At 36.8% G+C, this 17,298-nt stretch overlaps 1 protein-coding gene across 2 annotated transcripts in view; it reads left to right on the top strand.

Moving 5' to 3' along the window:
• The window catches only part of KL (klotho), a 33,544-nt gene extending 16,548 nt beyond the window's left edge, over positions 1-16,996 (top strand). The window contains exons 2-6 of one of the 2 annotated variants that reach the window (XM_072404298.1): positions 2,028-2,544; positions 4,142-4,410; positions 7,799-8,909; positions 10,376-10,537; positions 16,244-16,996. In XM_072404298.1, coding sequence (XP_072260399.1) covers positions 2,028-2,544; positions 4,142-4,410; positions 7,799-8,909; positions 10,376-10,537; positions 16,244-16,359 — 2,175 coding nt within the window. In that variant the 3' untranslated portion in view covers positions 16,360-16,996. Of the gene's footprint in view, positions 1-2,027; positions 2,545-4,141; positions 4,411-7,798; positions 8,910-10,375; positions 13,196-16,243 lie in introns of those variants that run through there. The other variant, XM_072404288.1, reaches the window with a different exon arrangement.
• Positions 16,997-17,298: the final 302 nt, after the last annotated feature.

Here is a 17,298-nt window from a genome sequence, read left to right as displayed (position 1 = left end):
TGCATTAGGACCGTTTGTTGTCCATCGTCCCTGGGTCCGCCAGGATGGTCATTCTGGTGCTGTATGGGCGCCAGATTCTCGTCCGATATCGGCCCTGAGCTGATTATCAGACGAGAACCATTGGATGTATGTACCTAGTCTAGGACTCAATTGAGCTTTGCCAAAATGCACTGTGAAGGTTCTGATGTCAAAAGTTTTATGGTCGATGAAACTAACATCTATTTGTCTTTAGCGCTATACTTCTTGGAGAAAACCAATACAGCTCTCTATCCAAACAACACCATACCTACAACATGAAGGTATGAAGGTAGTAGCAACGTATTGTGGGGGTGTAACTCAGGAGCAGGGACTAGGACACATGTTAATATAAAATAATATAAAAATAGATGAGACAAAACACCACCAAATTTTTTGAGGAACACCTTCTGCCCTTTGCCAGAAACGTGTCAATGGGAATTAGGTTCACCTTCCAACATGGCAGCAACCCAAACCACACAGAAAAATTGACCAAACAGAGGCTGAAGCTTCAACAGTTCTGAGTAAGCAAATATTGCAAAGTGTAGATCTGCAAAACTGGTAGAGAAATATCCCAATAGACATCAAGGCTGTAATAAAGCAGAAAGGGTTGGGGTAGTTTCTTTGTATGATTAACTGCTGCTATTACATCTTTCACTTGGTTGTTACAAGTTTTATTAGGTATATGTAGCTGGAAAAAATATTTTGTGTGTGTTGAAAAGCAACAAAATGTGAATATTCTGAAGATGGTTTTCTATATACCTCCTGTATTTAGAGTATGCTGCATATAGAGTGCTCTAGAAGAAGGTGGCTATGGGATATTTTTGATTTGCTCATAACAAATGTTTTTTTATTTTGTTGGCATTGTTCATGAGTATTTAAAATAAATTACAATTTTCTCCTTCCCTCTTTACCACTCCAGCTCTCTTTACTCTTTACCAGGAATACACTATTTCTCTTTCTAGATATGTACAGTAGTGGGGACAGTATATATATAATACATGTTATATCCTGCAATTCTTAGAAGTCACAAAACCTTAGCATCAATGCTTGGAGAGTTTTATGATTGTCTTAGACAGCTTCTAGACAATTACAAAAGGTTAAAGGCTAAATGCCATGCAGTTTGTAAGGGGTAAAAACAAATCTGGCTTTGTAACAAAGACATGTTGTACGAAATGTACTTTGAACAGCATCCTGCTAGTAAACTAAATCAAAATGTGAGCTGGACTCACTATCATTAATCAAGTTAATGTTACGCTGAGCTCTACTGGAACTTCCTATTGTGAGACATACATCAAGATTTAGGCATCCAGTTGTGCAATATAAAATTAGTATTTTGTGAACATTTTTTAAGGGTTCATATTGAGTACAATGCAGTGAATGTACCTGTTAACATTACATTATTTCCATACTATCTGAACCACTACAGATCCTCTAACTCTGAAACCAAATCCAAATTACATTCTGAAGATAATCTGTAACAAACTGGGCCATTAAAACTGATCAAATAAATTAGACGGATAGGGGTTGAGCTCTTTCCGAGCCTAGGCCACCCATCCCTAGATTTGGATGCTCCTTAATGTTGCTGAGTGTCATCACTGACATTTTCTGTGTGCTGTCAGTCTGGATCAACAAGGTAATGACCAGCAGCAAGTAGGTTCAGTGATGCTGACATAGTCTTCTGCTGGACCATGGACCATGCATGCTTGTGGGATAATTGCATGTGTATAGGAATGGAATGTAGGTATTTAGCACCTTAATATTTTAATAAAGAGTATGAAATAAAACATTGATTACACCATGTCAGCATTCATCGTTTGAGACATGTTTAGTTTAAGCTCTCTATAGTTATATTTATGACTATGCATGATTATGATAAACTGTTATCGTGTTTAGAGCTGGTTGCTGACTTTTTTCTTTACTACCAGTAGACTGCAAAAATAATGAACGTGACAAAACATTTAACAATGTTGGTATCTAACTATAAAATATTTTCTTTTTTTCAATAACAGGCTCATGCCTGTGTGTGGCATCTCTACAACAAAGAATTCCGATCCACCCAAAAAGGTCTGGTGTCAATAGCGCTGGCCTCTCATTGGATAGACCCGGACAAAGATAACATAACAGAAGATAACATCCGTGAATGTAGGAAATCCTTGGATTTTGTTCTGGGATGGTTTGCAAAACCAATATTTTTAGATGGAGATTATCCTCTGTCAATGAAGACCAACCTTTCTTCTTTGCTGCCTGAGTTCACAGAAAAGGAGAAGAAGCTTAACAAAGGGACAGCGGATTTCTTTGCTCTGTCCTTTGGACCAGTCTTAAGTTTCCAGTTGTTGGACGTGGACATGATGTTCCGACAGATGGAATCTCTTAATCTTCGGAGGCTCCTATATTGGATCAATGTGGAGTACAACAAACCACCGATATTTATTGTGGAGAATGGATGGCTCCTTGCAGAAATCACAAAGCGTGAAGATGCAAAGTTTATGTATTATCTAAAGAAATTTGTCATGGAATCTTTGAAGGGTAAAGTTATAGTCAACCTATTTAAACCGTATTTGGTGACTACTTCATTTAAGTGTTTAAGTTAGCATAGGAAATGATGGCACAGTCTAGACTCTGTTGGAGAAAAATAGCCAGCATACCGAGGACCAGTGTTAAGAAAAATAGTTTTCCAATAAAATTCCATATCTAGTTCAACTGACATGACATTTCAGGGACTTTACCAAGGCATTAATTATAATAATATTTTATGTTTACATATCCAGCCAGTGAGCTGGACAGTGAGGCCCTGGGTTACATACAAGATAGGGACTGTAGGTTTGTTCCTAAATTGAATTTGTATGTATGTCAGAACAGGTACATTAATTAATTAATGTCAGTTACTGTATAAAATCTTCACTGTGAGTTAATCACAATCAAAGCAAAAACTTTATGGATTCTAGACATTTACTAACTTCTGGAGCATTTGATATGCAAAAAGAAACAACTGCAGAGTTTGTCTTGGTCATTAAAGAGTTATAAGATGTTGCAGAAAAGCTCATTACTTAAAGCCGCATACACACATGCAATTATAGTCATTGGAAAGGATCTTTCAAGGACTGCACAATACATGAACGAGTGCTGTAGATATGTATGCAGAAGGGAGGGGGAGAACGACAGAGCAGTACCCTGCTACATGCTCTCCCCCTTCCCTTGCATTACGTTCGTTCGTCGTCCATCGTCCATGGGTCTGCCAGGGCAGTCATTCGGACGATGGACAACGGGCGCACTACACGTGCCAGATTCTCGTCCGATATCGGCCCTGAGCCAATTATCGGGCAAGAACAATTGGACTTGTGTACGTAGCTTAAGATCACCCAGCAAAAGATTTCTTCTGCGAACAATGCAAGCCGCCCCCTCGCCCCATTAAGCCTCCATCCTGCACATGAGCGAGCAGGGAAGCCCTGTTCCTTTCTAGGAGGTGTCCGTCTGTCAGATGTCCTTAACTCGGGGACTACCTGTATTTGACAAAAAATGGACTGTTTACAGAGCTGTCCTGGTGACAACTGTCTTAAAGGAAAATGACCTACTCTTCAGGCACATGTAAGTTAAGGCAACATGCGACAATACACACTCACCCTGCCAACACTCACTGCTGTACATTGTACAATTTTACAATTGCAGCATGCTTTGCGTTCCTGTTTGCTTTGGTGCATTGGGCTGCCAATTGAAATGACTGTGCTGCTGAACGCAATAAACGGCAACATACAGCGAGAGTAGGAATAGACCTTTCAGGGAGATTTTCTGTCTCTGTCTCTCTCCAAAACTATATTCCATGATTGAACCTTGCAGAGGACACATAAAGCCTAACGTGTGGTCAGATTAGATGCAGTTGTTTCTGTAATTTACTTAAAGGGGCATTCCCCTTAGCAATGGGGTATAAAGTTTTACATTCCCAATGTTCAATGCATGTATTGCTGCTCTGATGGCCAAAATCACTTAGAACACCAATACTGACCAAAGCGATGGTTTTAATGATATGATAGTATTGAAAGAAAAAAAATGCTCTATATTGTAAAAGAAATATGTATTTTTGCCTCTAATTAACAGAAGTATTTCCTTACTTTCATTCTTATTCCAGCCATTAAAACAGATGGAGTGAATGTCATTGGCTACACAGCCTGGGCTCTAATGGATGGCTTTGAGTGGCACAGAGGGTATATGATTCGACGTGGATTGTTTTACGTGGATTTTAGAAGTCGGAACAAAAAGCTGCTCCCTAAATCGTCTGCCTTGTTTTATCAGCAGCTGATTAGGAAAAATGGATTCCCCCCACAAGCAGAATATCAGCCAATCCAAGGAACATTTCCATGCAATTTTGCATGGGGAATTACTGCATGTAGAATACACGTAAGTCAGTGATTTTTTACAGCAATCTAGGTAGGAATCATTAGAATTGCAAAGACTTACTTAATAATGTACTATTTATCTCTATTTTATTTTTAGTTATTTGCTTGTCTGACTTTTTAGAAAACCAGAGGTCATATTTCATTCATCATTGTTGTTATCATATTCCATCATTCATCATTACCGCCTGACCCCTCTCAAGCTTTCCACTAGTTCTTGTTAAAATAATAGTAAATACTTTACCTAATTTCTCAAATACTGGAAAAGTTATTTTACATTTCAAACAATACTATATATCCCCTGTTCATTCCAAAATGCTTTTTAGTTTATAGATTGTGCTATGGAACACTATGGAGCCATGAAAAGGTCATAGCCCCATAGTCATCCAAGCCCACCTGTGATTACCAGTACAATCTTAATCTACCTTGGCTATCTTATTTCCTAGAATCTAAAGGTCCAATAGTCTTTCAACTGTACTTATCTGATAGATTGTAACTCTATGTACTCGAATATAAGCCTAACATAAACCGAGGTACCTACTTTTACCTGAAAAAACAGGAATTGTGCAATGAAGCTAGGACACAAATTACAACTGTCACTACTAACATTCAAAACAGTAATCAACATAAATGCCACTAAAATAATGTTAAGATATATATTCATGGACTTCATTTTTTAAAAGGAAAAAAAATTAAAATCATATAGACACAATTCGTCATTTTCTCTCTGTTTTTACAGGTTAAAGTATTTTGTACTTTTGAGTTGGTTATGATGGGTCATTTGCTCTTAAACAATCTTTTATTCATTATTGTTGGCCACCAGTACATGTTGCTGTGTCCTCATATAAAATATCACAAACAGCCTGACTTTGACAGCTCTGATCTGCCAAAGCAGAGACAAATGCAGTTGCAGGACAGATTTTTTTTCTAATGGCGTTTTCAGGCCAAAAAAATCAAATTTGTAATTTGGTATATATAGTAATAACATATTGCGTTTTGAAAAATTAAACAATCAGCACCACTACAGACATGCCACCAAAACATTCTTACATTTGCACCTCTTTAAAAGTGGGAAAGATTATGCATTGTCACAATTAAAACTCATGTGATTTGTTAAAATCTCTTTACAATAAATCTTTTTCATTTTTTTATATAACTGAAAAAAAATAGATCTGAGGCTTCCTCAACTTGCATTGCAGTTCTGGTTAAAGCAGAAGTAAACTCAAACCTAACCTAAAACAAAAAAAACACTTACCTTCAATCCAGATCAGTCTATCTGCCAGGAGGTTTCTTCCATCTGGTCCCGGGTCGTCCCGGGTATCCGTCTTCGGCCCGGAGCAGAGGAAGCGCCAGGTGCCGCCGTCTTCCCCTCTCTTCTTCTGTGTTCTTCTGTCTACATCACCTGATCTTGCACTGTGCAGGCGTGAGATCAGGTGGCGTAGATTGGGAAAAAAAACTTGCTGATCTCACTGCGCACACGTGCACTGAAGGAGAAGCCAAGAGCCTCCCAGGATGCGTGACGTAGACATCCAGTGAGGCTCTGTGCTCCCATTCAATCTTAATCGCCTGGAGGATCAAGAAATAGGAGGCTGTGCTGAAAACAGTGTTGCACCTAAAAAAAACACTAAGAAACTAATATTTTACTTTAAAGAGGAACTAAACTCAAAAGTCCCCCAAAACAAAAAAAATTCACTTAATCCTGCAGGGCAGTTGATCGGTCAGGAAGTGTCTTCCATCGTGTCCCATGTCATCCCGGCATCTGTCTTTGTGCCAGCGCTCTGGGTACCTCCATCTTCGCCTTTTCCTCCTGGTTCTTCTTCCTATGTCTCCCGACCCAGGCGCGAGATTGGGTGATGTGGATGGGAAAAAAACTTGCATGCGCAGTGAGATCGGCAATTTTTTTATCTTTTTACGAAATGACTTCTTCTGCGCATGCCCGAGCATCTCAGAGTCTCCCGTTGGGTTGTCTACCCTTTTATGTAAAGTGAAATTTCTGAGTTTAGGTACGCTTTAAGTGTTGGTGTCCTGTTGTCACCCCCAGTATGCACGTTGGTATCAGGCAAGACTCAGAAGTACTTGCTAAACTGAACTAACACACAATATTATCAGAAGAAAAAATAAACACTTGAGGTTACTAGGCACAAATTGAATTATTAATATCCAGAGTTCAGCTTTATTCTCTGTGGCACAAGGTCAGATATTAACTGAAGTGACAGTGACTGCATTGTGCTCTAGAACAAACACAAGGCAACCCTGATCTCAATGGCAATAGTTTCATATATGTATTTTTTGCTTTGTTTATTATGTTTAGTTTAGTTATATTTTTACTGGTTTTCACAATTTTCAGGTTCTTCACTTAGTTAGCCTGGTGTTTACAATATTCAATATTTTAGGCTTTATATACATTGGTTTTATATACATATTATTAAAAATGAAATATTCCCTTCCTGATAAATTGTAGTTAAAAATTATATCAAGAATAGGACATATGTGTAGAGCTAAATAGTTTTTATAGTGTTTGTAAGATGTTGCAGAGGATACATTTCCAGGTAAGGTTTACTAGCGTATCAGCACGTGGCTGATAGCATAAATTGTCACATCAAAAATGTATTTTGTGCATTGTTTGATATTCACTTTTTTTACCATGTTTATATGAAATGCTGGAACAATATATAATATGATAGAACGACATAATGGAATGGTGCTGTTTTTGAATGCACAATTTCTTAGCTTCTTTTTAAATTAAAATAGTTTCAGGTTTACCCATTTTCAACAGAAATCAAACATAAGGCTACGTACACACGTGCAATCATTGGCGTTGCAAAACAAACGATTGACGACCGATCAACTATTATGCACGGTTATTTTGAACGATTGTATAGTGCACAATTCTGTACATGCTGTAAGGATACGATCCTTCAAATATAATCCACCAATAATGTACACACACTAGATTCAATTGTTTGAACAATGCAGGTAGTGACGTGTACTAGAGAAAGTGTATCACAGAACAATTCACGATCATTGAACAACCGTACAAACAATAGATTGTGAACAATCGTCACCCAATCAGATTCGCCAGTATGGTCGTTCGTTTCCAGCGACTTTCCTCATTCGTCGGCATCGTTGACCAGTCGTTGTGCACTTTTTTTGTTAAAGATTATCGGCCGATTGGTTGTCAATCATTCATTTCCAATGACAATTATTGCACGTGTGTACGTAGCCTAACAAAAGCTTGCCAGATAGTTGCAGTGTAGACATTTAACTTCAATTACTACCAAATAGGAATCAGACCGGGAAAGATAATATGAACCCATATGTTTTAGTGTGAAGCAACTGCAGAGAAGATATTTATTAAATTATACCAATAAATGTTTTTTCTTCACTTCCAGATTGACACAATGCCATCCCAGTTTAATGACCCAAGTGTCTATATATGGGACATGTATAGGACAAAGGGTCTCACGAAAGTGGAAGGTCTTAAACTGCCAAAAAGGAAAATTCATTGTGCCGACTATGCATCTATTAGGCTTCAGATATCCATGCTACGTTCAACACACATCTCCCACTTTTATTTTGCTCTTGAATGGACCTCAGTAGTTTCTAAGGAGAACATTTCTCAATTTAACCACACTATTATTCACTACTATCGTTGTTTCCTCAGTGAACTTGTCCGGGCCAATATTACACCAGTAGTTTCTTTATGGCAGTCTATGGCTGAACATCAAGGAATTCCATTTGCTCTCTATAAAATGGGAGGTTGGGAGAACTTTACCACTGTCCATGCATTTTTGGAGTATGCCAAACTCTGTTTTAAAGAACTAGGAAAATTTGTAAGCATGTGGATAACCATGCATGAGCCCCCTGTGAGAAATCTCACCTCTAGGGCAGGGCACAACCTCTTGAAGGCTCATGCATTGGTGTGGCATTTGTACGACCGAGAATTCAGAAAATCACAGAAAGGATTAATCTCATTGGCTCTTCATGCAGACTGGGTGGAACCAGCTTCTCCATTTTCTAAGAATGATAACAACACCAGTGAGAGGTTTTTAGAGTTTGAGATTGGTCGACTAGCAGAACCAATATTTCTCAGTGGGGATTACCCTAAAGTTATGCGTGAATGGTACAGCCGGAGAAACAATCATGATGTCTTTGATTTCCACTTGCCCACATTTACAAAAGAAGAGAAACGTATGATACGAGGGACTTTTGACTTCTTTGCTTTGACTCATTATACAACGGAGCTTGTGCATTGGGAGGTGGAGGACCTAGTGAGATATGACCATGGTCTGGAAGTGCAATTTATTATGGATAGAACCTTTCTGCAGTCAGCACACAATAATGCTGTGGTTCCATGGGGACTTCGAAAAATCTTAAACTGGGTGAAATCCAAATACGGAGATATTCCAATATATATCCTAGCAAATGGGATCGATGATGGTCACTTAGAAGATAAATTACGGGTCTACTACATGCAACACTATATTAATGAGGCTTTAAAAGGTAACGCCAATGTAAATTTTCTGTATTGTTTTGCTTTTTCTCTTTAATATAGTTTATAAGTAGATTCTGCAAATATGGGCTCTGTTTATAAATCAGGGAATCTTCCATTCCCTTATAGGAATCCTCCATGTGTTTCAATGTCAGTAATTGATTTCCACCAGGTAATGTTTGAGGGAATGTCAGATTCCCTGTTTTATAAATAAAGCCCTGTGAGTTGCATGTTCGTACATTATGAGAGAAACTGTATTACATCCTAGTTCATACATTTTTTGGGAATTACCCACAGTGATTAGGAGAAAAAAAAGTTCCAAATTTGAAGCTTAATTTGCAAAGCAGCTCTTCAAGGGTGGAATATGTTTTTTCTGAAGCAACAGTAAGGCCGTGGTTATGTCGTGTCCTTTCCTTATAAATTGTATACTAAGTAATTAAATGTATTGGACCCAATACAATATAAGAAGCAGACCCCAAATCTATTTAATTACCAGCAAAAATACAAATAGTAACTATAAATGTACTTATATTTGAAACTCTTATATAAAACAAATACCCCTTTACCCCAAAAATTGAGGGGGTACTTGTTTAATAATGATTTTCAGGACCTTAGAGAAAAAAAAATGTGCAGAAAATATGGCAATCGCATTAAAGTTGCATATTGCTCCTCTCTTTCCAAACCTTTTTTTGAAAAAGTCTCTAATGTGACTTAATATATTCATATTGATTGCTTGTCTCTCAATGCATTTCACCTATACTTACTCCGGTACGAGAAAATATGTATGTTCTCAAAATTGATTCAAACCAACAAGACTTGCTTATAATATGTTCAGCCTTAGAAATGGTAAATGTCAGGTGCACCCACTGATAATTTCTGTGTTCCATACTAGGTAAACTTCCTGGACCCTTCATGCTAAATGTTCCAGTATTGCAAAAGCCAAGTTTTTTTGATTGAGGTCTGGTACAGAAATACGCCGTCTCCTCCTGATGGCAGCCCGGCATGCACGCTAACAGTCATAGGACACTGCGACAGCCAAATGCTCCAGAAAGTCCTAAAAATGGGAGTGCTATAAAATATTTAACTGGATATTAGGAGCTATTAAATATTCTTTATAATATGGCCCAACTCAGATGTTCCAATTATGCCTAATAGATCATTCTGAAACCAGATTTCTGAATATTGGAAAAAATAAAGTTCTAATATTGTAACACTCTGTAATAATAAGTGAGTGCTGTTTGGTATGTCCTATATATTTATACATTTCTGATCCTTCACCCACCTCACAATACCCGGTATGATTTTGATTGTATCGTAGAGCATAAATCTGTCACTACAAAGAAAACCAGTTGCACTTCTGACGTATAAATACTAATATAAAACAGTGCTAAAGTGAGTCAACTTTATGTATTTATTATTTGTACGTAATATGGATAAATATTGTAATGTATGACTTTATTATTTATTTCTCTTTCAGCAACTCTGATAGATGGAGTAAATCTTCGTGGATATTTTGCTTATGCTTTCACGGACAAGATGGACCCCCAGTTCGGCTTGTTCAAATATGTTGCAAATAAGTACGAGGCTAAGGATTCCAAGATCCTATACAGAAAAATAATAGACAATAATGGCTTTCCAGGTATTGAAGCCACTCCTGTCCCCTGTCTGGAAGAGATTTTGGAATGTTCAGACTGTCATTTTTTTCAGACAAGAAAATATTTGCTAGCTTTTGTGGCCTTCATATGTTTCATCTTCATAGTCTCAGTTTTTATGATCACATATTATTCAAGAAAGGGCAAAAAGAGATATAAGTAAACAAGGGAATGATTCAGATTGGGAACAATGAATGAGGACTTTGTGAAAGGTATTCTCATGGGGAATCCTTGTCATCTTTGTTGCTGATGGGGCCATCTGTCCTTGGCTCTAATATTTTCATTATGAGTGAATCCTCATGGGCGTGTACCTTAAGGTTACCAGAGCGGATAGGAGGAACGGTGATAAAGAGGCTTCCCTATCACTAAAACTAGAAATGATAATATCTGTTAATAGTGCTAAATTCCTCTTTAGATAACTGTGAAAGATTGTACACACAGCTTGGGACCAATCCTTGATGCAGAGTTTGCTTTGTAGAGTTCTATTTTCAGATATGCTTTTAGAGGTTTCTCAGATTCACTATTAGATATATTGATCACAAACCCACACTCAGGTACTAAATAAAAAGAACCTAATATTATTTATTATGTAATAGTATATGTAATTTATATATGGTTCCTGGTTGTCCTAGGGCGAGTTTTTAACAGGATGATTTTGCATCTCTTTCAATGTTTTTTTTAGACAAAATTATGGAAAATTCTGTGAATTCCCTCATGCTGGAAAATATTTGCCGTATCATATTTAGCAGTTAGCATTGGCTTTGGTCATTGGCATTATATTATGCCATTATTGAGATAACCACAGATAATAGATGTCCAAGGAAGGACAACGTTAAGATATCGTGAATGGGGAAATAGGGAAAGCTGCCACTAAAATGATGATTAAAACGTGCCTATAGTAGTGACTCCTGTGCCTATTTATTCTTCTAAATATGAGAACTTATAAAAGGAATGGGTATTAGAAAGGAAGAATAATAAATGTCCTGTATCACTCCTGTGCTGTTTCATGTCTGAGCTGATCTGATTAAGATATGTTGACAACAAATAAATCATCCTGATTATGTATGTCACTTGTCAGATCTTAACATATTACAGGAACATTACTGCTATTAATGATTATGTACTAAACTGAAGATGACAGTATAAATTACTAAGAGCCGTACTAAACATAATAAAAGTACACTACTGGAAGAATTATTGTTAATTAAACAGTAAACATTTAAAAAAGAACTGAACTCAAAAAGTGTTTTTATGTTTTAGGGAACAAATAGAGTTTGTAATAGTGCCTTAACAGCACCCTGAACAATTCACCTTCTGTTTTCAATTTCTCCTGGAAATTAAAAGTGAACTTTCCGGAATGTGAGACTGCCTAGCCACTCCTGTGTGTACAGCCTCAAAGCTGTGAGCAGAGGTAGATTATCCACAGGATATTATAGGTGGGAAGGTTGGGTTTGGCAAATGCCCAGGGTGCTGTTGGTAGCGCTCGCCACTGCAAATACCAGAAAAATGAAAACTCTTTTTTTCTGACAAATAATAGGTCATTTTTTTATTATACAGTTTATATTGGCACACTGCATGTAATCCCTCCCCCAAGGAACTAATTTATAGCCAGAATGCCAATCAGAAGCCAGAGGCGGGTTACAAACTGTATGCGGTCTATTCCATAAGACTGGAGTTGCTGGATTGCCTTGTAGAAGGGTGGAAGTAGTTTACAATCTAGGACAATATATAAGAGTGTTAGGTGCTTTAAATATTACGTTTTGGGGTGGAACATTTCCAGTTTTATTAGATTTAAAGGATTGGCACTTGATGGTTAAAAGTTGATTTACTAAGGATTAGTAGCTATTCAAAAGGAGACTACTTTCTGATTAACACTATTCTTTATAAACCAGATTAGCAGGAATGGTGGATAGGAAGCTCAAGATTGGGATCTACATTTTTCCTCTTCTACCCTGTTTTATCCTGCTGCAGCTCTAAATGTTAAATTAAAGGCACTGATACCTCCTGCCAGTCTCTGGAAATCTGAAGTGGGATTGTGTAACGATATTCTTATGCTGCTCATGATTACCCTTGCTGGCATTTGGGGCCCCAACAATTTCCAAGAATGCCATTTTGTCTGAAAATATCCCTTCTACTGGCCCCATTGGGGCTACCCCAGCATGGCCTTTATTACGGTTACCTACTTTACATCACGTTTGCACTTAGCTTGGAGCCAATTTTCATACACCTTATAGCCACTTAATATTTCCAATGTGGTGCCTTATAGGGTCTGGCTTGTCCACTAACCGACAATGCTTTACATTAGAATACTGAAATGTCGTCCGTATACTTTGTTGTTTTCATCCACAATTATTTTTTCTGTTTTTGTAATTTACAAATTGTGCCATAATAATTCAACACAACAGACACCCACAGTGTATGGACAATAGGAAAAAATCTTTAATAATAGAATAGAATATCATGGCAAAAGCCCAACTGGCCTTTACAGGGCCACATAGGGCATTTCAATTAAATTTATTGTGCACAAAAATGTTGCATATATCAATTATCATGTATATTTATAAGATTTTTAATGTGTCAAATTTTATTTATATGTATCAGATGCTAGAAGTGAAATAAAGGTTTATGAATGCTGTGTATAAAAACTTATTTTTATTATTAAAGGATCATTTTGTGTGATCCATAACCTCTGCAAGCCGGGAGGGTATATAAAACCTGGATGCTCAGGCTAAATCTAACCACATCAGCAGGCTTAAACATGAATATATTATATTTTGTAGAAAAATAAAGCTTTAGTTTACACTATAGGGTAAATTTATAAAGCAGTGAATGTGACATATACTGAAATATTCCTTAGTGGTGGATCCTCTAGGTCCGTGTGCTTTAATGGCAGTCCTTGATTACCAAGGGAATGTTTCATTGAGTTTCACATTTGCTGCTTTATAAAAGACCCTTCTGTTTAAAATGTTCTGCCATTTTTCTTTATGCCAGGCTGACAAATTGAAAAAACAATGAAATTAAATTTACCAATCTAAGAAAGTCACTCTTGTGCGATTGACCTAATTTATTAAAGCTCTCCAAGACAGGAGAAGATACACTTCATCAGTGAACATGGGTGATCCAGCAACCCTGGAATAGATTTCTTAAAATTCATTTGCTATTTGTTAGCAAATATTTTCACCATTTTGGACCAGATCCATTCCAGGTTTGCTGGATCACCCAGGTTCAGCCATGATGGTCTACCTAACCAATCTTGGAGAGCTTTGATAACATAAAGTTACTTAAGGTCTATAGTGGCAGATTGCAATCTTTGATTTTATTCTTTATATAATATTTGTATTTGTTTATTAGTGACTATGCAGGTTTATCACTGGACAAACGAGGCCTAATCTACTGATAATTCTGCTGGTATGCAAAAGGCTTCAGCAGCTAATAATGATCCTGGTATCATATCTATTTGACAGATCTTTGATTTATGATTTTGTAAAAGGACCACATCCAAAGAAAATACAACCATCATATAGAGCAGGGTTTCTCAACCAGGGTTCCTCCAGAAGTCCTAGGGGTTCTTTGAGCAATTTGAGAAATTTTGACCTCTAAGATCAGTTATTTTTTTGACTATCTATAAGGGTGACATTCTTCCCACTGACCACCACACTGTACTGTGAGCTGTGGATATAGTAATTATAGCAGGGGTTCTCTGAACATCTGCAAATTATTTCAAGGGTTCCTCATAATAAAAAGTTTGAGAAACATTAATATAGAAACTTGTTTTTGGACCATTTGGATTGTTTTAGATGTAGTAGATAATAAAAAAAATGTGTGTATCCTACATATTAAGTCATAAAGCTCAAAATATAACTACCTAGTGCTTAGGTTAAATAAAAAACAATGTGAACAAACACATGGACACAGCTAAGTTTCTGTGTAGAGCTCACAGTCGCCATCTTGTGGATAAATTTGATAAATTCAAGTTGATTGTTACACTTTTAAAAAGTTATTAAATATACATTTTTGTTTATTTCCTACTCATGGAACAGCTAAAAAATACCAATTCACATTACTAATTTTCATCGCAATCCATTTTGAAAGATCCTTGAAAACTAAGCAGCTCAAATCCCAGGATAATATGTTCCGAGCAGGGCAGGATCTTCTTTTTGGCGTGGTGTTAGCATACAGGTATATTGCAGTGATTATAGATGGAGGTATAGGGAGTGAGCAGACCTTGAATTTTAATTTTTGAATATATTACTTGTTTTCTACACTAATTTTCACTATAGGACATTTGGGGGAGGTAATTTGTAGAATTCTTCTTTGTTGTTTTAACAATGAAAATATTTGAAACTGACAATTTAATAAATTATTGTTTGTTGTTGACTTTAAGGTTTTGTTATACAAAAAATGGTGATTTGGTACCAATCATTGTTTAACCTGAACCAAACCCAGAGTGCAGTTGCAGTCTGCTGCAGTTCAATGAAAGTAGCTAGCCATTCAACAGTGGCCGGCTGCAACTGCCTGCACAAGGTGGTTCCCAGTCGCTCCTATTCAGTAGAATGGGAGCAGTTGGGAGATTGATTGAGCCTGCAACAGATCACTGTGGTGAACTGCAGGTCTGAAATTAGCCTAAAAGTAAACCTGTATTTATTAAATAAATCATTTTATACTTACCTTCGTGTAGGGCTCATAAGTGCTAAATAAATATTGTTAAAAACAATGTCCAAAAGATGCCCATTTCATCGTTCGTTAATCTTTCATGACACTTGTTAAAAATTATTATAGTGAATTAAGTTTTTTGGTCAAAATAAATAACTATCCTGGTGCATTTGTTCGTCTGATGATCTGGTATTATGTAGCAAGTGTACAATCAGTGAATGATTGGGCATTTAAGGACGCATGGGCTTGTTCTTCAATACCAATTGCCTACTTTATTAGCCAATCTCTTACCAATCACATCTGTTACCTATTATCATTACCACATGTATACAATCTTGCAAAGTCCTTCATAGGAGACATTCATATCAAAAATTGTTTATTTCATATAATTTTTGTTTAATGTCTGTTAACAGCTTTAGAAGAAAGTATCATTTTTAAGCTCTACAATAATCCTAGATGCAGTTTTCATGGCTGCCCCTTCTCCTTTATGTGAGGATGCCAATGTTTGAGTAATGAATTGCTAAGCATCAGGACTGTCTTTGGAGAAATGTGGATCGGTAACATAAACCGTGGGGAAGATGAGTATATACAGGAGGGGGTGGACAATAAAGTCAACTTGCTGCTTTGCTCAGGTTCACTTTAAACATCAAATGGTAATGTTACTGTGTAATGGACTTTCTAAAGGCTGGAAACTTCAGATACTGGGTGAGCATTGGTGAAAGAACTTTAACCTGGTGACACAAATCTGGCCAGCAAAAAGTTTTTATAAATGTAACAAGTTTTCCAAACTGTGGCAGAAGAGCAGTGACAGTTTAGGAAAATGATCATTCACCCCATTATAAAGCACAGAATTCAGAGATAAAGTTCTTTGGGAATTTAAAAAGCAAAATGAAGCCTCAAACTGTTAGTTTATTAAAGTTGTATTTCAAACACAAAGATTTTAACATATGTGTTCATTTCTGCTTTTTTTCAGTATCTTAAGTTTTTATTTTCTATGATCAGCTTAAATATTTTGCATATACTTTTGTGTTTTCACACAGGTTCTGCTGTACTTCCGCTTTCTGCATTGCAGCTATGGATGACCCCAAGTTTGATGTCATGTTTCTGCCTTTGTGAATACTTCACAAAATTGAACAAAGTTGTAACAAAGTTGTAACTTCATTATAGGCTGTGCATTGTGATAAATAAGCATAAATCATTGGGTTTTATTCATGGAAACCTGGATTGTTTCTCACTTTCAATAAACCCACCCCTACCGGGTTCCCCATACATAGTCGCACAGACTGTTATGGGACATCCTCCAATACATCTGCCAGATGCCTGATTAGCTACATACCAACATTTTTTGAGACATTCCCACTACTGGCCTGAAATTTTGATGCCTATCCATAGTCAGGGAGTGAAAATGTTCTGGAAATTACAGACAAAGTAAAGGTATGTTTCTTGCTTCAGGGGTGAACATACAAATATATCTTTTACCTAAAAATGACATCCAAAGAAAATATTTTCTGAATCAGTATTGGAGCATATGATATACATTAAGAAACATTAAAATATGTGTGATGGTGCACCAATTATACACTCTGTGTATATAATACAACTGCATTGTAACCTGTGCATAGTTCAAGTTTTCATACCTGCTGTCATCCCCTCTCAAAACATGCCACGGGCAAATCACATTTGAGACAGATTTAATTCTACTGATTTCTTTTCTGAGATTGTACAACAATCAGCTCTGCAGAGGAATCTGCACATGTGGTTTTCAAATAAAGCTGTCTTGGAGTTTATGCCTTCATTCTTTACTCTGTATTTATTAAGGTTGACTGAAAAAAAATGCAGTCTATTTTTTATTTATATTACTGATTTAGTCTTTTGGCTGTGGGTTACTGCTTAGCCTCAAGAGTACAAAAACATACAGTTAGGTTAATTGGCTTCCCCCAAAAAATTGACCCTGGACTGTGTTAATGACATATGACTATGGTAGGGACATTAGAGTGTGAGACACTTTGATGGAAGCCAGTGACATGACTATGGACTTTGTACAGTGCTGCATGTCGGTGCTATATAAATACTGTGTAATAATAATAAGAAGAGC

Source organism: Pyxicephalus adspersus, chromosome 1, assembly GCF_032062135.1.
Source record: "Pyxicephalus adspersus chromosome 1, UCB_Pads_2.0, whole genome shotgun sequence".
Lineage (NCBI taxonomy): Eukaryota > Metazoa > Chordata > Amphibia > Anura > Pyxicephalidae > Pyxicephalus > Pyxicephalus adspersus.
This window is presented reverse-complemented; position numbering and strand designations above follow the sequence as displayed.